The sequence below is a fragment of the Pogona vitticeps genome, chromosome 6, assembly GCF_051106095.1.
Source record: "Pogona vitticeps strain Pit_001003342236 chromosome 6, PviZW2.1, whole genome shotgun sequence".
Lineage (NCBI taxonomy): Eukaryota > Metazoa > Chordata > Lepidosauria > Squamata > Agamidae > Pogona > Pogona vitticeps.
This window is the reverse complement of record NC_135788.1, coordinates 118,490,320-118,517,028: the sequence shown is the minus strand read 5'-3', so window position 1 is coordinate 118,517,028 and position 26,709 is coordinate 118,490,320. Positions and strand designations below refer to the sequence as shown.

The 26,709-nt window shown below is 46.1% G+C and overlaps 1 protein-coding gene across 1 annotated transcript in view; it reads left to right on the top strand.

Moving 5' to 3' along the window:
• LOC110087836 (myosin-7) overlaps positions 1 to 21,928 on the top strand; it is a 37,101-nt gene extending 15,173 nt beyond the window's left edge. The window contains exons 17-40 of the mRNA XM_072977055.2: positions 809 to 885; positions 1,659 to 1,746; positions 2,097 to 2,214; positions 2,660 to 2,783; positions 2,908 to 3,044; positions 5,048 to 5,303; positions 5,673 to 5,915; positions 7,230 to 7,406; positions 7,971 to 8,116; positions 8,231 to 8,321; positions 9,550 to 9,939; positions 10,543 to 10,669; positions 11,512 to 11,630; positions 11,759 to 11,955; positions 12,628 to 12,811; positions 14,012 to 14,177; positions 14,296 to 14,420; positions 15,675 to 15,983; positions 16,100 to 16,303; positions 17,260 to 17,385; positions 17,876 to 18,151; positions 19,236 to 19,331; positions 21,411 to 21,545; positions 21,650 to 21,928. Coding sequence (XP_072833156.2) covers positions 809 to 885; positions 1,659 to 1,746; positions 2,097 to 2,214; positions 2,660 to 2,783; positions 2,908 to 3,044; positions 5,048 to 5,303; positions 5,673 to 5,915; positions 7,230 to 7,406; positions 7,971 to 8,116; positions 8,231 to 8,321; positions 9,550 to 9,939; positions 10,543 to 10,669; positions 11,512 to 11,630; positions 11,759 to 11,955; positions 12,628 to 12,811; positions 14,012 to 14,177; positions 14,296 to 14,420; positions 15,675 to 15,983; positions 16,100 to 16,303; positions 17,260 to 17,385; positions 17,876 to 18,151; positions 19,236 to 19,331; positions 21,411 to 21,545; positions 21,650 to 21,670 — 3,932 coding nt within the window. The 3' untranslated portion in view covers positions 21,671 to 21,928. The remainder of the gene's footprint in view (positions 1 to 808; positions 886 to 1,658; positions 1,747 to 2,096; positions 2,215 to 2,659; positions 2,784 to 2,907; positions 3,045 to 5,047; positions 5,304 to 5,672; positions 5,916 to 7,229; positions 7,407 to 7,970; positions 8,117 to 8,230; positions 8,322 to 9,549; positions 9,940 to 10,542; positions 10,670 to 11,511; positions 11,631 to 11,758; positions 11,956 to 12,627; positions 12,812 to 14,011; positions 14,178 to 14,295; positions 14,421 to 15,674; positions 15,984 to 16,099; positions 16,304 to 17,259; positions 17,386 to 17,875; positions 18,152 to 19,235; positions 19,332 to 21,410; positions 21,546 to 21,649) is intronic.
• The last annotated feature ends 4,781 nt before the right edge of the window (positions 21,929 to 26,709 follow it).

Sequence of the window (26,709 nt, the reverse complement as noted above, 5' to 3'; positions counted from 1 at the left end):
TGATTTAGCCCACGTGGCTCAGCGGATAAAGTCTTAGACCTTTTTGTCTGATAAGAAGGAGACCTTAACAGCTTCATGAAGCCATGAAACAAACTTGGAGCCCTCAGAATGAACACTCTGCCTCACTTTTTCTTCTAGACGAGGCCTACCTCAGAGGACTGTTGAGGGGAAAATAGGGCTTAGCAAACCATGGTTACTGTGGCCTGAGATCCTCAGAAAGTTAACAGGAAGGGCCATAGCTCAGGAGAGGGGCAATTATGTCAATGTGCAGAAGGTTATATCTGTGGCCTGGGCATCGCCAACTAAAAAAGAGGATCAGGTAAATTGGGAAAAGCTTGGCAAGGCCACTCATAGCTATTGGTAGAAGATTCGGGTTAAATGGACCATTTGCTTTCTATGTTTGACCAATATATCTGTATATAGATTTAGTAACGAATTTTAAGCCAGCTTTTCTCCATGACATGCCCTCTGGATATCTTCCACAACGACCCTGATCATCTTCAGACATCCTCTCTGGTGGCTGTGCTGTGTGCAGACGAGGGGAGCTGCAGCTCAGCTCCCAGTGGGGTTACAAATTAGTGGGGGGACCTACACCCCTTAGGTCTAAAAACATTCTCACGTGCCCCATCGCTGGAGGTGTTCAAGAACAGATGGGACAGCCCTCTGTCCAGGATGGTAGGAGGTCTCTTGCCTTGGGCAAGGGGTTGGACTAGAAGACCTCTAAGGTCCCTTCCAACCCCACGACGATTCTATGATTCTAGGATCTGTTGCTTGATGTCTGTTGTTTCTTCTCTCTACCTCCCAACAGCTGTGGAGTCTGGCAAGGGGAAAATGACTCATAAGAAGAAGGGCTCCTCCTTCCAGACGGTGTCGGCCCTTCACCGGGTAAGGAGACTCCAAGGACTCTTGTGCAGTGGTCAGAAAGAAATGAGACAGCAAGAAGGAGAGTGGGTGGTTTGGGAAATCCACAACGGCTTCTCATAGGGTGCCTCCCTGATGTCCAAGGCGACACTGCTCCTCTCTTCCAAGCGTCCTTTAAGGAGAGACCACCGAACGTTTTCACAGTTAGAACCAAGTTGGGTGTTGTTTGCTTCCAAGTATTAAATTAGTGATGGTGGTTGTAGGTTTTCCAGGCTGTCTGGCCATGTTCTTGAGGTTTTTATTCCTAATGTTTCACCAGTCTCTGTGGCCGGCATCTTCAGAGGACAGGAGTCAGAACTCTGTCTGTGATCTGGTATAGGACAGTTCAGTATTTGTAGCCGATCACCATAATCACCCCATCTCCTGAAAAGGACAAAAAGCTGATCCCACAGCTACAAATACTACTCAACTATCCCACACACAACACCAGAACACAGACAGAGTTCTGACTCCTGTCCTCTGAAGATGCCGGCCACAGAGACTGGTGAAACATTAGGAAGAAAAACCTCAAGAACACGGCCAGACATCCCCAAACAAAACCCTACAACAACCATCGGATTCCGGCTGTGAAAGCCTTCGAGAATATATTAAATTATTCCTGACTGTCCGCACTTATTTTTCGATCCCATCCTATCCAGCTAAAGCCACACCATCTGTTTGCTTGCTCCCATGCTTCACCGTTCCTTCCTTCCTCCTCTCTTTCCATTTCAATACATCATCCTTCTTTCCTTCTCCAGGAGAACCTCAACAAGTTGATGACCAATCTACGGTCCACCCACCCACACTTTGTGCGCTGCATCATTCCCAATGAGACAAAGTCTCCAGGTGAGATTTCAGGTCTTCTCCTTATAATGTGTTTTGAGGTTCTCCTGCTCCCCATTCTTTCACAGGAATATAATTCTGTGTCCAATCATAACCCCACCGGTCCAATAAGTTACAGGAATGAAAGGAGCAACGTCTGCCCAAGACTAGAAATCGATTGCCAAAACTTAGGTCTAGAAGGATCAATAGTGTTGGACGGTTCCTTATGCTAGCCTTCTCCACTCTGGGGGACCATCAGAGAGATTGGACTCCAGTTCCTATCATCCCCACACCCTAGAAGATAATGAGCTATTTCTTCCCTCCACACACATCCTTTTTGGTTCTTTTTTCCCCCCTCCCCACATCTCCCTCAGGTGTCATGAATAACCCCTTGGTCATGCACCAGCTGCGGTGCAATGGGGTTCTGGAGGGAATTCGGATCTGTCGGAAGGGTTTCCCCAACCGGATCCTCTACGGGGACTTCCGACAAAGGTGAGCCTCAGCCTTCAATGGGAGGAAACTGGAGTGGCGGGGGCCAGAGGTCATGTTGGGGAGGGGGCAGCCTTACATCACGGAAGGCTCACAGCAGAATGGGAAGCTCCTCGCCCTTACAGGGCAGGGAAACACCCTTTCTAGTTCCAGCATGAAGGAAGGAGAACGTGGAGAGCCTCCAAACTCCGAATTTTGTGATATCGTGAGGCCATGATGTATTCCAGTGGTCCCCAACCTTGGGCCTCCAGATGTTCTTGGACTTCAGCTCCCAGAAATCCTGGTCAGCAGAGGTGGTGGTGAGGACTTCTGGGAGTTGTAGTCTAAGAACATCTGGAGGCCCCAAGGTTGGGGACCACCGAATATTCTATTCACACCACGGTCGTTAGATAAAGAAAGAAGGCAGGTTGAGCTGAAAACAGAAAGGGGCGTCCTTTCTTATCCCCAGGTATCGCATCCTGAATCCAGCTGCCATCCCTGAGGGCCAGTTCATCGACAGCAGGAAGGGTGCCGAGAAGCTGCTCAGCTCCCTAGATATTGACCACAACCAATACAAGTTCGGACACACCAAGGTGAGGCGAGGGCGGGACTGTTCTTTGCCACTCCCTCTACGAGACGGGCAGAGTCTTTCTCATGTTGGTTGGGTCTTGCCCCGCTGGGAACGAGAAGGTCCTAAGACTGTCCTTCTCTCGCTAGGTTTTCTTCAAAGCAGGACTTCTGGGGCTGCTGGAGGAGATGAGGGACGAGCGCCTCTCTCGCATCATCACCCGCATCCAGGCCCAGTCTCGCGGCGTCCTTGCCAGGATAGAAGTCAGGAAGATCATGGAACGAAAGTAAGCTTCACCATGGATATGCTCCTGTATTTCAGTGGAGGAAAAAAACACGAATGCCATCTTGATATCCCATAAGAAATAGGGTCTTCCGGTGTGAGCCTCACAAAACAGATCCACGGGCCTTTTCTTTTGCCCAGTTGACTAAGGGTGGAAAGAACCCCCTTATTTATGCATGCCGTTGTTAAGTCTAGTGGCATAGCTGTAAATCACTGTCTTAAAGTGCCGCTAGTTAAGAACTCTGCACTTTTATTTCTAATTGCACGACCGACATGCGACGAGAAATACAGGCCCCGGTTTCTTAACGAACAGGAATTCGCTGCATCCATTTGCACGGCTTATTTATGCCGACGTGCAGACATTAATAGGATTCTGGCCATTATTTCAAAGCCAGTTTAAAAATGCTGTTATCCAGCTGTGCTTTTAAAGGATCCCCGTGGTTTCTGATGGTTTTGTTTATGAATTTCAGGTATTTGATCTATCACTAGAATTTGAATTTTAAGAAGTATTTAGGTCTTTTTCCATTGACCTCGCTTTGAGAAGCTTTATGTAACGGAGTAAAAAAAAAAGCGCTGTGAATAAATGAATGAAAGGCTAGCTAAATAAAATATTGGAGGAAGGCTCTGGGGATGCTTTGCACGCCAGTACATTGAGTGTCTTTCCCACTCTTATCCTTTTGGAAGCTGTCAAGATTTAGAAGGACATCTACTGTTCTTATGGATACCTGCCAGAATGGAGATAAGTGAGGATGGGGACCATTTAAGTTTAAATTTATGGAACAAATTCTATTTACGTACACCAAAAATCAATTAAGAACCAAGACAAACAGAAACTACTATAATATCTATTTTCATAATCTGTTTTTGTAACGGATGCTCTTCGAATCCCTGCCTCCTCAGATGTACGCCACTTCCCCCCTGCTGAAATTTCAAAAGGGCTCGCAGCTTCAGGAAACAAAACTTGGAACAACCCCTCAAGAGAATTCAGGAACAAGGCAGTACAAAATTTAAATTGTCATGTAAGCTCACTTAAGAATAAGTACACACTGAGATTGAAAGACCCAGCAATAATTCTTATGAAGACCTTAATGGAAAGGGTAAAAACACGATCTAAATCACAGCAGGCTAACTGGATAGCTCAGCGGTTTAGGACTTTGGCTGCCAAGCCAGAGGTTGGGAGTTCGATTCCCCCCCCCGGTGCCTCCTGAGAGAAGAGCCAGCCTGGGGGGCCTTGGGCCAGCTGCAGAGTCCCAGGGCACCCCCGAAGAAAAAGGGGACGGTCAACCACTTCTGAGTACTCTCGACTTGGAAAGGGTTGCCATAAGTCAGACTTGATAGCACATGACGATGATGATTAAAGCACAGCAAAAACGAACATATTTGCATTGAAATCTAAACTAGACACAGAGAAGGTCCCATGTTTAATTCTTGACATCTCCAAGTAAAAACATATCTGATGGCTCAGAGAGAGCGCAAGAGAGCAGGAAGGGAGTTCTTGATCAGAAATATCAGCAGCAGATTATGTCCAGCTCTCAGGGCTGATCCCTCCAACTGTATCACACGTTGCTCTTCCCTTACTGCATTCTTGAGTTGGGAAACGAGATGCCCGGGCCTAATGCAGCCCCACAGTGTGCCCCATAGCACAACCAAGGCATCTGATCGGTTTTTAAGAAGGAAGGGATTTTACGGCACCCTCACGTTCTGAAATTTTAGTATTTCCTATCAATCCCATCTGCATAGTCTTAAGGACTAAAAACTTTATGAAAGGGGAGGTCCCTGGGATGCTGAATTTTAAACTTCCATGGTCAAAATCTGTGGAATAAGCACAAATTGCAATCTTGGTTATGAGACTTAACGTGGGGAAGCTAACTTTCTTTTTATTTTATTTTCATAGAACATCTGCTGAAGGAAGGGAAGGTCTTCCGTATTGTGGAGTGGCATTTTCTGCATTTGGGACACTGACGTTTTCTTTTTCCTTTCCTCTGTGCGTGTGTTGCGTCTATGCAGAGAATCGCTCCTTGTGATCCAGTACAACATCCGGGCGTTCATGGGAGTGAAGAATTGGCCCTGGATGAAACTGTTCTTCAAGATCAAGCCACTGCTGAAGAGCGCGGAGACTGAGAAGGAGATGCTGGCCATGAAGGAAGAGTTCAGCAAATTAAAGGAAGCGCTGGAGAAGTCGGAAGCTCGTCGGAAAGAGTTGGAGGAGAAGATGGTGTCTTTACTGCAAGAAAAAAATGACCTCCAGTTGCAACTTCAGGCTGTAAGTGATGCGCTCCCAACCTTGTGGAGGAGTGTTCAAATGGAAGTCATGGCTTGGCTTTCAAGGAGGGTTTTTCAAAATTAAGTGTCCAAAACGTTGGGTGTTTTAGGTCAGGAACACGTGAGACAGCAGCTTCATAATTAGGAGCATGACTTCTGCAGCTCTGTATGTTCCACGCTTTTGTTCATTCAGTGACCATCAGAAGATCAGTGCAGGATTCGTTCGCAGCTTGATTTCGCAGACACAAAAGCTTTGAAGCAATGCCTCTGGGGAAGGATAATGTTTTATCCCTTTCTGGTTGCAGAGCTGGAACCCCCCCCCCCCCCGCTTCTGCGCTTCATCTTCACAATTTTTTTGGTTCTTCCTTAGGAGCAAGACAATCTTGCTGACGCCGAAGAACGTTGCGACCAGCTGATCAAAAACAAGATCCAGCTAGAAGCCAAGGTAAAGGAACAGACAGAACGACTGGAAGACGAGGAGGAGATGAACGCCGAACTGACGGCCAAGAAGCGGAAGCTGGAAGATGAATGTTCGGAGCTGAAGAAGGATATCGACGATCTTGAGCTGACCCTGGCTAAGGTGGAGAAAGAGAAGCATGCAACGGAGAATAAAGTAAGGACGAAGAAAGGAAGGCGACATTTGAGTCAGTCCCCAAAAGGTCTTCATTAAGAAGTCTAATGAGTTTTGTTGACACCAGCAGGACTGAATGGGGATTGTGTAGGTGGATGGTTCTTTGAATTGTTGAAGTGAGTAATGCTGGAACTCTCTCCTGTCCATTGCATTTAATTCAGTGGTTCCGGCTGTGATTAAGAGAGCCACTTTCCTGGAGACCACTAAAGTCCCACTGCAATAGTCAGCCACAAAACCTGTGGGGTTAATCTTCGAGGTCATTACAACCACTGAATTAGCAGTTTACTGTATATATCTCAGGCTACCTGTGTGTGACCTTAACGTTAGGCTGATTTGGTCTCTGAAAGTTCTTTGGCCGTGTTAGCTGAAGTTTAATGATCCAGGAGGAGCAAAGCCAGGCTGAGGGTCTTCACAGTGTGACATGCCTGAATGACATGGCGTTGTTAACAGCCCGACTGATGTGGCCTTGTTTCTCATGGGGTTTTGATGGATGGAGAGTGGTCTCAGCAAGGAGCAGCTTAACAGTTTTCTAGAGTCAACAAACTGGGATGGGTTGCGTTATTTCAAGAAAGGAGAGGTTTGAACGACTTCCGCTGGTGAGAGAGGTTGGAGAGTTAATGACATCCAGCCCTGCCAGATCTGAGCCATGAGGGTTCGATGAAGGTAAAGCAGTCACTGTGTAGACTAGGTTTTGCCTGAGGTAGACGCAGTCAAGTTAAGTACATCAGGTTTGGCAGGCATGCTAAGTGACAGGCAAAACTGAGGAAAAGGACTCTCTAACAAACAATACCAGCGAATGAACATGCCAATTTTGTACAACATGACCCCCATATCCATGGGGGATTGGTTCCAAGCTCCCTCGTGGGTGCTGAAAACTGCATATAATAGCAAATGTTATAGAAAGCATCGTAAAAGAAAACAAATCCAGAAAAAAAATTAAACCATTTATTACCAAAACCGGCCACCAGATGGAGCTAGAGACCATGCTATTTATTTCAGTGACAACAATTCATAGCATGGTCGTTGGCATCCACTAGTGGCCAGTTCTGGTAAATACATCGTGAAAATACTTTTTTTTTCTAGTTTTTTTTTCATTTAATCTTTTTAATGTTTTCATCCTGCGGATATTTTCAGAGCCCAGGGCTATGAGAGCCCTACTGTGTACAAAACATTGTACTGTGCACTTTTCCTTAGAGATGATGAGATGGCAAGAGGAACAGAGGTCCCATGCTCAAATGTTCATTTTAATTGGGCTGCCTAAACTAGCTAATGCTCTCAATCCTAATGCGCCGTTAGGTCAAGAATCTCACAGAGGAGATGGCTGGCTTGGATGAGATCATTATCAAGCTCACTAAGGAGAAGAAAGCACTCCAGGAAGCTCACCAGCAAGCTCTGGACGACCTGCAGGCTGAGGAGGACAAAGCCAACACTTTAACCAAAGCCAGGGTCAAACTGGAGCAGCAGGTGGACGATGTGAGTAGACGGGCCTCGGCACTAACACTCCAGGCAGACAGTGTTTGTCTTGTGTCACCAAATCAGTTTGGATTGAGGAGTTGCTGCTCTTACAGTGGTGTCTCAGTTAACGGCGATAATCCGTTCCAGGGAAATCACCATTAAGCGAAAACATCGTAAAGCAAAAATAAAAAGCCCATTGAAACGCATTTCAATGCATTTCAATGGGCTTAAAACTCATCGTCCAGCAAAGACCCTCCATACGGCGGCCATTTTCGCTGCCTGTATAGCAAGGAATCCATCCCTAAACACAGCGGGGAGCCATTTTATTTACCCGGTGGCCATTTTGAAACTGCCGATCAGCTGTTGGAAAATCGTTGTTTTGTGAAGAATCGGCTCCTGAAGCAGGGAATCGATCATCGCAAAGCGAAATTCCCCCATTTAGACCATCGTTTTGCAATCGCAATTGCAATCACAAAAAGATCGTCATAATGCAGATTCGTCGTAATGCAGGGCAATCGTGAAGCGAGGCACCACTGTACTTAGCTGATGGTTGGGAGATGTTTTGTGTTCTTGGTTCAACAGCTGGAGAGTTCCCTGGAGCAGGAGAAGAAAATCCGAATGGATCTGGAAAGGGCTAAGAGGAAGCTGGAAGGCGACTTAAAGTTGACCCAAGAGAGCATCATGGACTTGGAGAACGACAAGCAGCAGCTGGACGAGAAGCTGAAGAAGTAGGGTTGCCAATACCATTATTCTCTCCCGTGTGTCCCTCGTTCTGGGCTTGTGTGCTGCTCCTGTCAGTCCCATTGCTGGACCCAAACTGGTTCTTGTCTCCCTCCCCCCAGGAAAGATTTTGAGCTCAACGCATTGAATGCTCGAATTGAAGACGAGCAGTCCTTGGGCATCCAACTTCAGAAGAAGCTCAAAGAGCTGCAGGTAAAATATCCAGGATTTGGACATTCCCACCCCTCATGTAGACCAATACCGTGAATGAGTTTCTGTTGGTTGGGAAGAAGGTTCCATCAGACTATGGAATTTGCTTACACTAATGCTTGTGTCCTGTAAGCAGGGATTTCTCCCAAGAAAACGCCCCTCCGCTCGCACAAGGCCAATGCTTGTGTTGAGTGATGCAATCCTGTGTTACGCTCTGCTCAGTGAGAAGAAGAATCCTGGCCAATGTCCCCAGGCAAAATCTGGACCAAAACAATCTAGAACAACAGGACTGGACTCAAATGGGCCTTTGTAGAAATAAGGGTCTAAATCTAGTTTGTTCCCAGTGAAAGTAGACCCATTGAATAGATGGAATCTACATGAGTGTTGATTTACTGAAAATCCCCTTGATTCAGTTGGCCTGCTCTAGTTAGAATTAAGAATGGGGTTTAGGCCCTAGAGTTTTATCCAAAACATGAGCTTCTTGGCATTGAAATGTTATTACTCTCCGTATCACCATGGAAGCTTTTAGAAACTTGAGTGTAAAAATTTCAGGGGTATGCTTTTCAACCTCTTTGTAAAGCAGGAGGTGGCAAACCATGTATTATGAGCCCAATTCTTGACCCATGTGTCTATCATGGATCATAACACGTCTTCCATGTGGCCACCCTAAGAGAGGCCCGGAAATCTCCGACTCCCCAACTCTGGTTGAACTTCCCACCTCCTGTTTCCACTTCAGGATGAGAATTGACTGCATCCTTGTTTTTTTTTTTCCTAGTTTTTAGGCTTTTTAAAATTCTGGGCATGATATTTTAGTGTTTTCTTTTGCTGTAGTTCTAATTTAACTGTTTGTAAACCTCCCAGAATAGTGCATTCGGCACTAAGCAAGCGGTAAATAAATTAAAGTAATATATATATATAAATACCACCCTCCTTGGAAATGAAATCGCTTTGCCGGTCAAACTCTTTGGACTCAACCGGGAGGTAAATCAAGGTAAGGTGTTGGATGGGAACTTGCACCTTGATTTAAAGGATCAGTTCTGGAGATTTTCTGGAATGGAAATCCACTTTCCCCCCCGCAGCTGAATTATTATTTTACATATTTTTTTTTTAACACGGAAGGAATCTGAAGGGTCTCGGAAATAAATGGGGCTACACCAATAGGCTGGGCCATATAAGGCCAACAGGTCACATGAACCCCACACCTTAAAACAATGGCTTCTCCTTTCCATAGGCACGGATCGAAGAGTTAGAAGAGGAGCTGGAGGCCGAGCGCACCTCCCGGGCCAAGGTGGAGAAGCAACGCTCCGATCTCTCCCGGGAACTGGAGGAGATCAGCGAGCGACTGGAGGAGGCCGGCGGGGCCACGTCGGTGCAGATCGAGTTGAACAAGAAGCGGGAGACTGAGTTCCAGAAGATGCGGCGGGACCTGGAGGAGGCCACCCTGCAGCACGAGGCCACGGCGGCCACCCTGCGCAAGAAGCACGCCGACTCGGTGGCGGAGCTGGGCGAGCAGATCGACAACCTGCAGCGGGTGAAGCAGAAGCTGGAGAAGGAGAAGAGCGAGCTGAAGCTGGAAGTGGACGACATCACCTCCAACATGGAGCAGCTGATGAAAGCCAAGGTTTGGTGTCCACCCAAGGGAGGCAGGGCTCCATTGGCGAGGCTGGAGAGAGGGTGGAAGTCAAGAGGGCAGGGCGGAGCTAATTTTTAGCGGCGGGTCCAATGTTAAAGAAGATTCGGGAGTAGAATGGAAGTTTTTGATAGGGTCAAAGTTTGGAGAAGGGAGCTGAAGGCATGAAATCAGCTAATTTGGGAAGAGGAAAGGATGTAAATTTTGGAGAGGTTCACGTTGGATTGGTAACACCTTTCATTTCAGAATTAAAGTAATGGTGTAATTTCTCCTTGTTGCCTTCATACTAAAATCCCTTCTATTGGTCTTTCTTCCTTCTGTTTTCTTGATTTCTCCTCTTCCTTCATTTCCCCTGCCCTTCTTTTTATTCAACTTCTTCCATTTCACCTTTTCTTTTTTCTTTCTGAGACAACCCATCCATCCATCCATCCATCCATCCATCCATCCATCCATCCATCCATCCATCCATCCATCCATCCATCCATCCATCCATCCATCCATCCATCCATCCATCCATCCATCCATGGTTCCTTTAAATCATCTTTAGGGTTCCTTCCCGCCTCCCTTCTAAATCACACCATTGCTGGGTTTCAGGCCAACCTGGAGAAAATGTGCCGAACTCTGGAAGACCAAATGAACGAGCACCGGACGAAGTCCGAAGAGACTCAGCGAATGGTCCACGACCTCACGAGTCAGCGGGCCAAGCTCCACACTGAGAATGGTGAGCACGAGGCACATTTTCCAACTTTCTTCTTTTCCGACCTTTCAAATATCCTTAGGAACATGGGTAGTTGCCCTAAGCCAATGCAGACGGGAAGAAGCCTTTCAGAGTTATAGATGGGAGTTTTTCCCCAGCCCTGTTCAGCAATACCAAAGATTGAACTTTGGACCTCCCTCGTGCAACGGACATGTTTGACCACTGAGCTATGGCCCTTCGTCTATCGTTTCTTAACTAACTTTTCTTGCTAGATTTCTAACATCCATTATTCCTTACTTCATGCTTATTGCTGTTGCATTATCTGCTGTCAGGATTTCTCCAGCTTAAGGTGGCCCAATAAATAAGTGACCTCCACAATCTGCTATCATCAACAGCCCTGCTGACGTCTTGCAAACTCGAGGCTGTGACTTCCTTTATTGAATCAATCCATCTGTCATTGGGTCTTCCTTTTTCCTGTTGCTTTCGACTTTTACTAGCATTATTGCCTGTCCTAGCAACTCTAGTTTTTGCATGATGTGCCCAAAGTACAGCAGCCTCAGTTTCATCATTTTGGTTGCAGAGAAAGTTCAGGCTTGTTTGATCTAGGATTCACTTGTTCCTCTTTCAGGCAGTCCAGAATATCCTCTAAGCTATCCTCCAGTACCACATTTCGAACTATTCAATTTTTTCCCCTCATGGTCCACCCCGTTCATAATAATCCGCAAGGAAATAACCCTTCACGGCATGGCTCAAAATGGCTGCTGACCTAGATGAAAAGAAAAAAAAAAACACTGAAAATTCTGCCCCGTAGATAAAATTTCCAGAGATTCTTTCAACCCCATGTGACTGATCATTCCTCTTTACAGGGGAACTATCCCGCCAGTTGGATGAAAAGGAGGCTTTGATAAGCCAGCTCACAAGAGGGAAACTGACTTACACCCAACAACTGGAAGATCTAAAGAGACAACTGGAGGAAGAAGCTAAAGTAAGGAACTCTTGAAGGCTGTGGGACCAAGCTGAGGGGGGAAAAGAGATCTCGAAGAGAAGATTAAATACAGGTTAGATTGGGTCTCAGGGTCACCCTCTGTGTATACGCATCCCTCTAACTCTTAGGCCAAGAACGCCTTGGCGCACGCGCTCCAGTCGGCCCGCCATGACTGCGACCTGCTGAGGGAACAGTACGAGGAGGAGTCTGAGGCGAAAGCGGAGCTCCAGCGCTTGCTCTCCAAGGCCAACTCCGAGGTGGCGCAGTGGAGAACCAAGTACGAGACCGACGCCATCCAGAGGACTGAGGAACTGGAGGAAGCCAAGTAAGCGTCTTCAGCTCACTGCATCTCACGTCATAGCAAGACTAAGCACAGACCCGTTGCTACACTGCTCCCAACATTTCCCCTCATAGGCTGTGTTTACCACTCTTCGTTTCACACCAGTTCATTTGGGGGTTCCACATGCCTTTCATTCTCCTGTTCCTCAGAGTCTTCTCTCCCCTCCCCTCTTGTTTCTTTCAAGCCCCCCCTTTCCATTTGAATAGCAAGCAAGAATCACCGTTAAGATTCCATGGACCTCACTTTTTCCTCATCATCCTTTCTTTTAAAAAAAAATCCTTGTTTTTATCACGTAGATACCATTTAAAGATGTTTAACTAGCTACCGTCCAAGTCAAGATCCAAAGTAATGTAGGACATTGGTGGATAAGTGAATCAGTGGATACCGAGGCTGCTGATATGGGGGTCTGACTAGACTGAAAATGCAAGGGTGTGGTTTTTTTGGCATCTGAGGGAGAAAATTCCCATCCCTTGTAGGAAAAATACAACAGACTTTATATATTCAACAATCTCCTGTCCTTTCTTAACAATCATAATCTCCTACTTGAGGCAGCTGCCTCATTGTGCTTAACAGCAGGGCCGGCCTATCTTACCTGGCTGTGGGAATGGGGATCCTCCTTTGGCAGTTGACTCAATGTCGCCCCCACTCCCGTCACAGGAAGAAGCTGGCACAGCGGCTTCAGGACGCGGAGGAGGCGGTGGAGGCCGTGAACGCCAAGTGTTCCTCGCTGGAGAAGACCAAGCACCGCCTGCAGAACGAGATCGAAGACCTCATGGTGGACGTGGAGCGTTCCAACGCGGCGGCCGCTGCCTTGGATAAGAAGCAGAGGAACTTTGACAAAGTAGGGTGGGAAGAACAGAGGGAAGACCCTGGGAGCGGTGGGCAGAGAGCGAGCGAGCGAGCGAGAGGGCATGGCATTGTGGGCACTTTGGTGCCACCCAGTGGGGATTCAGAGCACTTTGTCTCCACCTAGTGGCCATACAGAGTACTTTAGCTCCACCTAGCAGTGATACAGAGACATGCAGCCAGTTTCTAAAGCTTGGTTAGGGTGGGCCACCTTGACTTAAGGAGCAGTGTTTTTGATCTTCCTCATGGAACAAAGTCGGAATAGCTTCGTGGAAAAGAAAACACAAACTTGATATATAAAACATGTTGTGTAACTTGTGCTTCAAGTTCTGTCTCCCTCTTCCCCAACTGGACTATCTCCTGTGACAAGACTGGGAAAGATTTCTGTATGGTGTTTTGAGGAAGTCTGTCATGATCCCTCTGTAATTACACCCCTAATCTAGTTTTAGGAATTTCATTTAATGGTTTGGCTTTCCAGTTTCCATAAGGACATTTTCCCCAGTCTAAATAGTTGGAATGCCTGTCCTAACCTGACAATCCTGGCAGAGAGAACTTTATGATTAATCGTTACCATTTTTCAATTATTAGGCAGCACTTTTCAAACACTTGAAAGGTCATCCTACAGAGGAGGGGGCAGGATCTGTTCTCAAAGAGTGCAGGACACTTCATAATGGGCTCAAGTTATAGGATGCCAGATTTCAGCTGAATATCAGGAGAAACGTCTTAACTGTTAGAGCAGTACGACAACGGAGCCCATGACTTTAGGAGGTAGTGAGTGCTTCAATGTTGGAGGCATTTGAGAGAAAATTAGAGAGCCAACTGTTGTATCCGTTCTTATTTGGATTCCTGCCTTGAGCAGGGGGTCGGATTCAATAGCCTTATAGGCCCCTTTCAACTCAATGATTCTATTATTCTGAGCTATTGTTTCCTCAAGCACAGAAAGATTTCCACTCGTATAGGATAGTCCAGTTGGAACATCCTGAATTGGCTTGGTCCCGTTTCCTAAACATTTCAGAACGGGCAAGCAATGAGTCTCTTTCTTTCTCCCCTCACAATGGTTCCGACATCTTTAGGCTCGTCCAGTAGTTTTCAAAATGGCAGCCATCTTTAGGCTTGTCCAGTAGCTTTCAAAATGGCAGCCACAGAACACGTTCTCAAGCTCTTAACGCTCTGTCTCTCTTGATGGCCTCCGTAGCTCCTGGCCGAATGGAAGCAGAAGTTTGAGGAGTCCCAAACGGAGCTGGAGTCATCGCAAAAGGAGGCTCGTTCCCTCAGCACCGAGCTCTTCAAACTGAAGAACGCCTACGAGGAGTCTCTGGAGCACCTGGAGACCTTTAAGAGGGAAAATAAGAACTTGCAGGGTGAGGCTTCCTCACTCGGGGTCCAAGGCTTTCTCGGACAGGGGCCCTCACGCCCTGAATGTTGTGCTCTTCTCACTAGAAGCACAGTTGATGCTTTCCCCCCTCTCTCTTTTGACAGAGGAGATTTCCGACCTCACCGAGCAACTTGGAGCCTCCGGCAAGAGCATCCATGAGCTTGAGAAAGTGCGGAAGCAGTTGGAGGCGGAGAAACTGGAGTTGCAGGCAGCTCTGGAGGAGGCGGAGGTGGGGATGGCTGTCCCTCGCCCACACCCTAATTCTCCACCACAGTCCTTTCACGTTCCTTCACTGTTTGCACTGTTCCTTCTTCTTTCTAGCCTGCATTCTCCTGACAGTACCCCATTTTTTTGTTTCCTCCTGCCTTCACATGCCTTCACATCCCTCCCAAGTTTGAGCTAAATGGTGTGAGAGAAAGAGAAGGGCGTACACAGGCTTATCGCCTCACGGGTCACAGGTTTGTCAGCCAAACAAACAAACATTGAGGAAAATCTTCATCCTTTCATGCCCTCAAATAGGGTCCGAGAAAGTGGACTTGTCTACTAAAGCTCACATTAAAATATAGGCATACTTCAGTTTATGAATGCCTCGGTTAATGTAATTTTTGGTTTACGAAAGAAAATCCACTGAAAATAATGCCTTGGTTTATAAATTTTTTTTCTGCAATGAAAAGAAAGTTTCCCCAGGATGCATTGCATCTGGGAGGTTTATAGCGCCGCCCCCGTGCATGCATTCCTATGGGAAACGACATTTTTGGTTTATATATTTTTCGCATTACGAAATGTCCCAGAGAACGCATTAAATTCATAAACCGAGGTACCCCTGTATAGCGGTTATTCTTTAGGGTGCCACAACATTTTTTCTTCTTCTTTATCCTTTCAGTTTTCTTCCGTTTTTGCTTGAAAAATACAAGTTAGACCTCTGATGGAATCTGAACAATTAAAATGTTTTATGTGTTCTTGAAGGCTTTCATAGCCTGGATCCGATGGCTGTTGTGGGTTTTTCAGGCCGTTTGGCCATGTTCATGAGGCTTTTCTTCCTAACGTTTTGCCAGTCTCTGTGGCCAGCAAAACATTAGGAAGAAAAACCTCCAGAACACAGCCAAACAGCCTGAAAACTCCACAACAACCAATTGAAATGTTTGTTTATTTTTACAGGTTTTTTTTTGTTTTTTAAAATAAAAACAAGCGATTCAGTGATTGGGACTTTTCCCATCACCTTCAGCAGACATCTTAACTGAATTTTTAAAAATTAAACAATTAAAAATGACTTATTTCCCACAATATTAGCAGATGTGCTTATTGTGACCGAGTGGTCCTTAACTTGTGTTTGTGTGTGGAGTAAATCTCTCTCATAAAGACACTCTCAAGTAAAATTCCTCATATTTCCATTTGCCTATGTGTGTGTATTTAATTGAAGCTTTCCTTGGCTCGGCCATTTTGCTTCTCTCCTTCAATCCAAAATATGGTTCTTACCCTCCAGGCCTCCCTGGAACATGAGGAAGGCAAGATCCTCCGAGCTCAGCTGGAGTTCAACCAGATCAAGGCCGACATTGAGCGCAAATTAACCGAAAAGGATGAAGAGATGGAACAGGCCAAGCGCAACCACATGAGGATGGTGGACTCGCTCCAGGCTTCTCTGGATGCTGAGACCCGGAGTCGGAACGAGGCAATGAGGGTGAAGAAGAAGATGGAGGGCGATCTCAACGAGATGGAGATCCAGTTGAGTCATGCCAACCGCATGGCTGCGGAGGCTCAGAAGCAAGTCAAAACTTTGCAGGGTTACCTCAAGGTACCTCCAGAAAATGGCGGTCTAGATGTCTTTTCTTTCATGCCCCATCCCTTCAGTTCGGTACTATGGCACAACCCTCCGTTGCACCTCATCTCGGCTTTCCTTTGGCTTTCCAGGACACCCAGATACAACTGGACGATGCTGTTCGAGCCAACGAAGACCTGAAAGAAAACATTGCCATTGTTGAGCGGAGGAACAACCTGTTGCAGGCAGAGTTAGAGGAGTTGCGTGCGGTGGTGGAGCAGACCGAACGAGCCCGTAAACTGGCCGAGCAGGAGCTATTGGAGGCCAGCGAAAGGGTGCAACTACTCCACACCCAAGTAAGAGAGAACACAACGAAGGCAACTTACATTCTCAACGCTTTATAGATTGTGTGGAGGTCAAAAACAGAAGTTGTTGGTTTTGACTTGTATACCTCCCCACTCTCTGGGAAGTTCACAACCTAATTATGCAAACAACGTTTTCCCTTCAAACATCCTTTGGTGGAACTATTCCCAAGTTTGCCATAGGCCTCTAGTGACCTTCTAGAACAGTGGTGTCCAACCTTGGCCCTCCAGATGTTCTTAGACTACAGCTCCCAGAAGCCTTCACCACCACCTCTGCTGGCCAGGATTTCTGGGAGTTGAAGTCCAAGAACATCTGGAGGGCCAAGGTTGGACACCACTGTTCTAGAATGTCATAAATGAAGACTGGTGTTGGCCTTCAAATTTTCTTGAGAAGCAGAATCCAAATGTTTACTGCTTTCTCAAGATGGTCTGTGATATAAATTGACCGGTGGTGAGCGTGAGGTCAGGCCAGCTACAGACTAGGGGGAGAAATTGGTAGATTATAGCACCATAAATGGCTGATAAAGTAGGATTTGGAGCAAGGCAAGCTGAAGCTTCTCCTTCAAAAAGAAAGGAGAAGCTGACAAAATATTTCACAAACACTGTTTGATGCCACTCTGTTGTAAACGATGTCGCTCAAAATGTTCATCAGGACTTTAAAGGAAGTGTAGAACTGTGGATATATAAGGATTTGCTAGGATGGTGTTAAAATTCGGAGCTGTGCCTCTAAGTTACAAGGATAAGGCTAGAATGATCACCTTGCACTAAGAATCTGAAGGATGCAGAGAAAACTTTCCTTTCTCACTCTTTTCTGAGCCCATAAATCTGCACCCACTTTCAGTTCCCTCTGAAGGACTCAACAACACAATCTCAGGCTTCAACAGACCAACAGCTAAAGTAAAAAAAAAAAATCACCAGTGTGTTCGTTTCCCGTTTCTTTTGCAATCCAGAACACCAGCCTCATCAACCAGAAAAAGAAGATGGAGTCCGATCTGTCCCAGCTGCAGACAGAGGTGGAAGAAGCGGTCCAGGAGTGTAGAAACGCTGAGGAGAAGGCCAAGAAAGCCATCACAGATGTGAGTCTTTCTCTACAACATTTGTGCATTTTCTTGAAAGGGTAAATTCTAGCTGTCAAGTCAAACAAACAAAACATTAAAACACAGCTTGGAAAAGTGATTTTTTGGGGATTATTTATGTATGAGGCTGGACCAATATGAATTTAATGTTTTGATTATTTGCCATTTTGGTTAATTTTGAAGCAGATGCATTTAATGTGTCTTACAACAGAGTATTGTATATTGTCTGTGAGCAACCTTGAGTTGCCAGAGAGAACACAAGCGGTGATGTTTCGATCAGAATCACAAAATTGGAAAACTAAAAGGAAATGGCCGTCTTGTTCCCGGCGGGCATGCAAGATGTGTGTTGAAGCCTGCCTCTCAGCAGCCTTTCATGAAGTGTGGGATCAACCCAACCCTTGGAAAATGAGTCTTGGTACTCATTCTCTCTACCTCTCTTTTTCAAAACATTTTCCCTGGGGGTTCTCGGTTGTCTTTCGCGGGGAGCCAGGCGGCCATGATGGCAGAGGAGCTGAAGAAGGAGCAGGACACCAGCGCCCACCTGGAGCGCATGAAGAAGAACATGGAGCAGACCATCAAGGACCTGCAGCTGCGGCTGGACGAGGCCGAGCAGCTGGCCCTGAAGGGGGGCAAGAAGCAACTCCAGAAACTGGAGGCCCGCGTACGGGAGTTGGAGAATGAGCTGGAAGCTGAGCAGAAGCGCAACGCCGAAAATGTCAAAGGCATGCGCAAATACGAGCGGCGCATCAAGGAGCTGACCTACCAGGTGAGCTCACCTACCACCTATCAACACCTCACCGATTTTAACCATTCAGCACTGGTTTTATTTCCTTTTAAGGGTCTTATGTTTCAATTTATTTGTTTCTACAAGGATTGTAAGATGCCTTGAGCCCTGCCTCGTAAGGCAGACCATCGTCATTGAGCGCAACACTGAGTGGTGGCTCTAATAACCCCCTTCTATCTTGCCCTACGGGCTGAAATGTTTATGTGCCGTTGACTTTGCTCTCTCTGTCCAAACCTTATTTTAACAAGCACTCAGGTTTAGGGGCGTTTTGATGGTCTTCAGTATTTTTAAATCGTTTGGCTGAGCTGGAGCATAAGACGATCTAAAGGCAAGGCTTTCAAGTTGAGAATAAAATGACAATACCAGTTAACTTTATCTCAGTTATCCCATAATAATAATAATATCCGTTTGCCATGAAGTCAATTCCAACTTATGGTGAAATGTTCCAGGGTTTTCCAGATAGAGAAGACTCAGAAACGCATTACCCTTCCTTTCCTCTAGGGGCACTCTGGGACGGTGCAGCTTGCCCAAGGCCACCCAGGCTGGCTCTACTCCCAAGTAGCACAGTGGGGGGGGGGGAATCGAACTCCCAACCTCTGGCCTTGCAGCCAGATATCTAAACTACTGAGCTATCCAGCCTGGATATTTTAAATAAATACAGTAAATAAAAGTATATATAGTAACTTATTATTACCAGCTAGTCAGAACAGCAGCCCGCTCCTGGCACTCTGAGTTTATGGGAAACTTGTAAAATTGCTCGGAGGAAATTCAAGGTGGGAAAGATGGTTCAGGAGCAAGAAAAGTAAAAAAAATAATTCTTCCTCTCCCCTCCCTGCTAGAAACCAGAGTTTTGCAGCAGCGTGCACAATTTAAAATAAAAAAAACACCCCTCTTATTTCTTGCCACAGAGGAGCTTTAAAACATCGCCACCATTGTTTAACTCTGGATCGGCACACAAGGAAAAAGGAACTCAACACAGTGACAGGAAAAATGTAAAATCCAAAACTGTCAGTTCTCCGGTTTGACTAAATAATGACCGAATTCTCTTTCTGTCCTCATGACATAGACTGAGGAGGATCGGAAGAATCTTGTCCGTCTCCAGGATCTGGTGGATAAGCTTCAGCTGAAAGTGAAGGCGTACAAGAGACAGGCAGAAGAATCGGTAGGTAGCCAGTCATTCTTGATGATTCGCTTCCCCTCTTAGCCTCTTCAAGTACTTGCTCTTAGATACTATTCCCACACTTGTATCTTAAAAAACCATCATCCTGGCAAAGCACTTCCTGCCCACAAAATAAATTTCACGGCGTCCTTCCTGTTCAGCCTTCAGCCTCTGGATTTTTATTTTTTTTTTCCTGATCCTGCTCAGACTTAGACGGGCGACCTTACTCTTTATTTATACTTCACCTCGTTGCCCGAAAAAGGCATGTGCATTTATCTTTCTGCCTGAACCACAGAACGGACAGCAGAAGCAAACGAAAATCCAATATCTGATTCCATTTGAATTGACGTTTCTAAAAAGTACAGTGGTGCCTCGCTAGACGATGATAATCCGTTCCACTGAAATTGCGCTGTTTAGCTAAATCATCATCTAGCGGAAAGCATTTCCCCATTGGAATGCATTGAAACCTCTTTAATGCGTTCCAATGGGGAAGAATCGTCATTGTCTAGTGAAGATCGGCCATAGGAAAGCCGCTTTGCGAACCGCCGATCAGCTGTTTAAATAGCTAACTTGCGACGCTTAGGTCCCGAAAACACCCAGGGAGCTGTCAAAATCGTTGTCTAGTGAAAATTGGTTTGCAAAGCAGGGACCAAACACTGTCCAGTGAAATCCCCCATAGGAATCACTGTTTCGCGAATCGCTATAGCAATTGCAAAAAGTCAATGTCTAGCGAAAAAACGGTCATGCGGGGTAACTGTCTAGCGAGGCACCACTGTAATGTGATGCAATTGTAAAAGGCAAGCCGATGAACTGGTTAAACAAAGCCAAATGGTTAAAACCCACGACATCCTGCAGATTCTGCTTTTTTTTTAAAGGTCTGTTTTCTAAAAATCTGGACAGAGGTTGATTGACAAGCTGGTTTTGACAAGGAATTGGGCAGGTGGAAAAGCCCGGCTCCTCAGGGAATTTTAGGCCCAAAATGATGATATAAGAGAAGCGGCGGTCCTTATTTGAGTGTCTTGGGAAGGGGTAGAATGTGAGAGAAGGTGCTTTTTAAGCATGTCCGGATGAGATAAATAGCAGCTGAAGCTTCTTATCCGATGGGTTATTAATTTTTAAAATATATTTTAGTTGCCTTTGGAGAATGTAGTGGGGGGGGAGGCCGTTCCATTGTTGAATCACAGGTTGGTTGGCCTCCCCTTCCACAGGTAAAGCGTGGCACCACCTTCCCTCAATCACTGGGCACAGTCTTGAAGGGTGGTGGGGCCGTCCCTTTGGAAAGGCTAACCCGGTCTGGACAGGAAATTGTCCGGACCTGAATTCCACAAAAGAACAGCGAGACACATATTGATTTATTTTGGATATATTCTCTTCTTCGGTTTTCCTTCCAAGGTGGTTTGGTTTTAAAAAAAGAAAAACATACTCAGCTGAATAAAGCTGCAAAGCAGAGCCACAAGAGTCAGTCAGTCAGTCAGTCAGTCAGTCAGTCAGTCAGTCAGTCAGTCAGTCAGTCGATCAATCAATCAATCAATCAATCAATCAATCAATCAATCAATCAATCAATCAAGTATGAGCAGCCTTAGATGAAATGGACATGACAGGGAGAACAGGTTTTTGCCCAAGTGTTAATGGAGTGGCCCGTAAGAAAGTCTTTCTGAGTAAGGAATTTGTTAAGGGGGGGTGTCCCCTCTCTTTTCATTGACCAGATGTTTTACTTCAAATGACTGGCCATGGGAGGAAAGACCTTGAAAAAAACGATCTGCGGGGGTGGCTGGTGGCCCTTCAAAGGAGATGTCTGAAGTGCTGAATTTTGGGAGGGACTCTCTTCTTTAAAAAGCTCCATTTTAAGTTCGGATTAAAATCCGGAGCGGATCCACCACTTGCATAAAATGAGGAGGCTGCAAGCCATTCCGCCTCTCTCTGCGCGTGCAGCTGTGGTCCAGACCTCGCTAGATATCACAAAGATTCCCTCCTTCCTGTCCAGCTCAGGGCTTACTTTGGAAACGAAGGCCTTTTTGAAGCCCTTACTTCCTCCCGGATTTAACAAACATCTCCCTCTCTTTGTTTCGGCGTCCTTCTCAGGAGGAGCAGGCCAACACCAACCTGGCCAAGTTCCGGAAGGTTCAGCACGAGCTGGACGAAGCTGAGGAACGGGCGGACATCGCCGAGTCCCAGGTCAACAAGCTGAGGGCCAAGAGCCGCGATATTGGAGCGAAGGTGAGAACACACGAAAGGACCGTTTTGGTTTTGTTCCTTGGTCTTTTGCCCTTGTTTGCTGATGGCTACTTTCCGGTTTCTTTCTCCCCCCTCTTTCTTTGCAGAAAGGTCTGAACGAAGAGTAATGCTTCTGAACGTCGTTATTTCCCCCTCCTCACAAGCGCGCCGAACTCCACACCCAAAGGGCAGTGGAGGAAACTCCCCCCCCACCTTCCGGATAGTCGGCACTGCTCTTAAAGCGTAGAATAAAGAAAATCTAACAGCTATCGAATCTAGGATGCTGAGCTGGATGAACCTTTGACCTCTTCTTGAGGTTTTTTTTAATGATTACAGTTAGAATCGGCAAACAAAATAAAATTGCATGGTAGACTGCTCCTGAAAAAGATTCTCTCTTCGTGGGCACTAAACATACGTAGCCTTTAAGTGGATTGTTGGGGGGGGGGGTTTCCTTCGGTTCTTCTTCTTTTCCCCCTTATATTTCTGCAAACCCTGGGGTCTCTCCTCCCCAAGGTTTGTGGATATAGTGTCATTTGGGTGATATAAACCCAGAGAATCAATATGAGCACTGAAACGCTAGAAAATGTTGCAGCGCTAAACTCTGCCCTCCTGTCATGTACCAAACTGGACCCCCCCCCTTTTTCCAATTGGTTTCGATTGGGATTCGTGCCTTGAGCAGGGGGGTTGGAGTCAATGTACCTTTCAGGCCCCTTCCAACTCCACGATTCTAGGATTTTACAAGGCCATTCGGTCAAAAGTGCTCCGTTCATAATTCGAGATCCTGTAGTCCTGTTTCTAAATCCCTTTCCTTCTTGAACAAATGCTGCCTCCTTATGTCTTTTCCCGGTATAAACCTGTTAGACCTAATTTCTTTCTGCTTGGAGGAGAGGCATACTGTAAAAGCCATGGATGTCGAGGTGGGTGAATTCTATATAAGAATTTGGAACTGAACTTCCAAGGAGCTCAATCGCTTCTGGATATCATGGTTTAACAAGAGGCCTGAGTTGTAGTAAATAAATAGATCCAGAAAAGGTGCAAAAAAACCTCAGAAAGAGACTTGTGAGAACTGAAAGTCTTGTATACTCCGTTATGTAAGCATTCAGAGTACTCTTGTCATTATATTTTGCCCCATAGCATGTACAACATTCTCGGGGTGGTTTACAATTTAATTTTTCAGGCTACACATTTCCCCCACCCCCACCCCCCACCGCAAGCTGGATACTCAGTTTACCAACCTCAGAAGGATGGAAGTTTGAGTCAACCTGGAACTCGCTTCCGAGCCCGCCGGATCTTGAGCAGAGTCTTGACCGCAGGACTGCAGTTTAGCCACAGCACCACGAGGCTCCTTTGTCCCGACCGACAAGGTGTAAATATAAGAGGTTGAAGAAGGTGATGGTGAACGTTTTTGCTTCAAAATCCACCAGCAGGAGCGAAGATTTAAATAGGGTATGTTTCTAAAAAAATGTGCTTCAATTGAGATCAGCCTTTTTGGGGCAAATGAGAAGACGACTCTTCCCTGGAACACAGACAAAGGCCTGTCTGCCACCTCCTAGTATATGCCGCCTGAAGCCGCTCCCTCAGTGTGCCTAAAGGTAGGGCCGTCCACAATGTGCGATGTTTCGAATTAAAAACTGAAGGAGAGAAGAAAACCGTTGAAATTGCAGAACTTTTTAATTTACCAATTCGGATGGCATTTCAATTCCAGGCTCTCATTTTGAAGCCTGCCGCAAAAAAAAACATTTTTAGGAACACGCAGAGCTTATGCTGCGAAGACCATTTTGTGCATTTAGACCACGCTGTGGCCACGGAGTGAAGCGTCGGTCCAGGGTCTCAGGGTGAACCCTCTTTCATCTCCGACCCCTTTCCAATGAAATGCCAGAGGTATGATCGTATATTTGGAAGGCCAAGGGCTCATTGGGACAATCCATGCCAGCCACCAGTCCAATAAAGAGAGTTCAATCAATCACACCGGCTGCTGGATTCAGGGCATAGGACCAATTGAAGAGCAGGTCTTTTGTAAAGTTAACGGCTCTAAATCCCATTCAAGACCAAGCCACCTTCAAATAATTTTACACTGCAGCAGGGAGAGTTTGCAACTCTGTATTCCTTGGGGGGGGTACACACCAGTTTCTCTCTCAGCTAATTGAGAGGATATCCGTTTAGCTCAGAAAGAATGTGGAAGCCTGAGAGTTGGTGACGGTGGCGCACGACATCACAGATCCAGCTACGTAGAAAGTATGAGGGATTTGACCCTACGGGCCCTGGTTTCACTACACCACTGGGAAATGCCAGCCAACGTTTTCTTGTGGTTCGCACAGAGAATGCAAGGCCCTAGGTAGTCTCATTTCTGTTATATGGCATTTAGACATGGGATATTCATATTCATATCGCATGCAAATATTGGCACCACGGATGCCACAGAAGCCCAGTCCCTCAAACCCCCCCCCCCAAACTGGCTGGTCCGCAAACTGGTCGCTGTTCAGTGTTCATGGCCATCATCATTCATCCCATTCAACACACAACAACACAACAACACATGACATATTTCACTCAGGACAATAATATTTTTTTTTGCACCAAATAAGAGGTACTTGGATGAAATGAAGGAAGACCAAGAAATGATTAAAACCTTAACATGCAGAAAGCTAGAACGTTTGAGAAACGAAACATACAGATTGTTTAAAGTTGATTTTTTTCAAGGCAAATCAAAGAAGAAGAGGAAAGAGAACTTTAGAGAGAGTAGAGGAAACTTAGAAGAGGAAAGAGAACTTTATTCTTCAGATATAAAGAAAGGACCTGGGAAGTGCCATGTCCTTGCAGAAGGACAGCAAAGACGGGGCCAGCCTGGCCTCCAGTGGGAGGGAGTTCCAGAGTCTATAGGAGCAGCGACAGAGAAGGCCCTCTCCCGTGTTCCCGTCAAATACATCTGTGAAGGTGGTGGGACTGAGAGGAAGGGCTCCTCTGATGATCTTAATACCTGGGCAGGCTCAGAAAGGGAGTGGCGGTCTTCCAGATAGCTCTGACCCAAGCCATTTTAGGGCTTTCAAGGTGAGAACCAGGACTTTGAATTCTGCCCAGAAACAGATCGACAGCTAAATTATTACAGGGGGGTTACGTGACACTTCTAATAGCATTGTCCATATCATCTACTAAAATGTCACCTCTTGCAGGTACAGTAGTGTCATCATAACATGATACCTCCAAATTTTTGGAAACAGAGGCAGATTTGGGGGTGCAGAGGAGAAATCTTTGAACCCCATGTTTGACCCACCTCTTGGTGGACAGGTTGAGCCGCCCTTCAAACATGCTGACTTTTTCAGGCACTGTTCATCTTTAAGTTAACCACCTTCATTCCACGTTACCCTTTTATCTCTTTCCGTCCTTTTTATAAAGAAGTATCTATGAACCAAACAATGGAGGTGCACGAATTCCAACTGATGACTGGAATGCTAGCTTACTGACTTGCACATTTCCGAGGGGCGCAAAAGAGATCCTGGCGTGGAGTGGCATTTTTCCACCCCACCCTTCGTGTCAAAGCCGACATTCACTGGTTTAAAAGGACTGACGGTGAGGGTAAAGTGGGGAAAGGGGAACTGAAAGTAAGACGACCTTAACAGGAGAACACCAAGAACCACCCAAACCAAAGGAGACGGATGAATTCAGCCTGCGATGAAGCTCAGGACCTACAAGAGCTCAAAAAAAAGAAGAAGAAGAAAAGCAGAGAGCGTGCTGCACATGCATGCGCGCATGAAGATCAATGCCTGCATTCCTGTGGTTAGGGGGTAACATCACTGACTTTCCTGCTTTCTCCCCTCTTTTGGTTTCTTGTCACTGTGGTGGTGACCCTAACAAAGCACACGGCAGCTTTCTCCAGCTCTTCCTTTTCTCAAGTTATCTGGGCTCGAGGTGCGTTTTAAAAAAAGCTTTGAGAAATAATTGTGTGTCATCCACCCCGGTTGTCGCTGTGCATATTTCCATATTTGTGAAAACTTGAGTTTTTCCACACAGATGCAGAAAGCACAAGTACCAGTAACAAACACGGATTAATCCGTGCGCCTTTTGGCAGACACGGACAGCATTGGTGGAGGAGATCAGTGAGTGCAAGTCTTTGGAAAGAGACATCCATATGTTGTTGTCGTTGTTGTGTGTGCCACCTGGTTGTCTCTGACTCATGGCAACCCTATGAAGGAGCGAACTCCAAAATGTCCCTTCCTCAAACACCCTGCTCATCTCCTGCAAACCAAAGCCTTGTGGCTTCCTTGAGGGAGTGGATCCATCTCGTATTACTGGGTCTTCCTCTTTTCCTGCTCCCTTCCACCTTTCCCAGCATTATTGTCTTTCCCAGAGAAGCCTGCCTTTTCAGGAGGTGCCCAAAGGAGGTCAGCCTTTCAGCTTCAATCTTTTTTTTTATTTTTTTTTGCTTCCAGAAAATGGTTCAGGCATGATTTGATCTCGGACCCACTTGTGTCCAGGGTCAATGCAAAGCTCTCCTCCAGCACCATATTTCAAAGAAATAAACTACTCTATTAGCCACTGTTAGCAACTATTAGAATTCCTTCTCTTATCACTGCCCGCCCGCCCCAACACCTGAAAATGAGGAGCAAGCTTCATTCAAAAGTGTGGGACAAGCCAGCTTGACTCCTGGCATCACCCTATTTAGAAATTAAGCATCGTTTCCAGGACCATTGAGAGTATTTGGGGGGGGGAACAAAGGCGAAATGTATTTTTCTTGCACCTCTAAAGCTTACTACAGACTGTAGTGTTCCTGATCCATCATCATCCTTTTCACAGGTGTTGTATATTTACACACACCTTCACTGCTATTTGCCAGCTCAGCCTTTGTGCGGTGCTGGGCCGTTCATTAGGCTGTCCAGAGATTCTATCTGATCTAAAAAGCACTAGGTTGGTTAAAGCTGATGTAACTGATGACGGGCATCTACTATGAACAGCTTGCCCTGGAAAGACCTTATTTATCTTAAGGGAAGTTCAGGAGACAAGAACAGTCAGAGGTGCTGGTCAATGAGTCTCACCATCCTATTTTGCATTGAGATAAAACATTCCCCGAGGAATCTGCTGTGAGATGCAAAAGAGGAAACTGGCCCATGTAGAGGAACAAAAGGCAGATTAAAATATGCACATGTGTAAATGAGATTAAAACAGGCTGGTA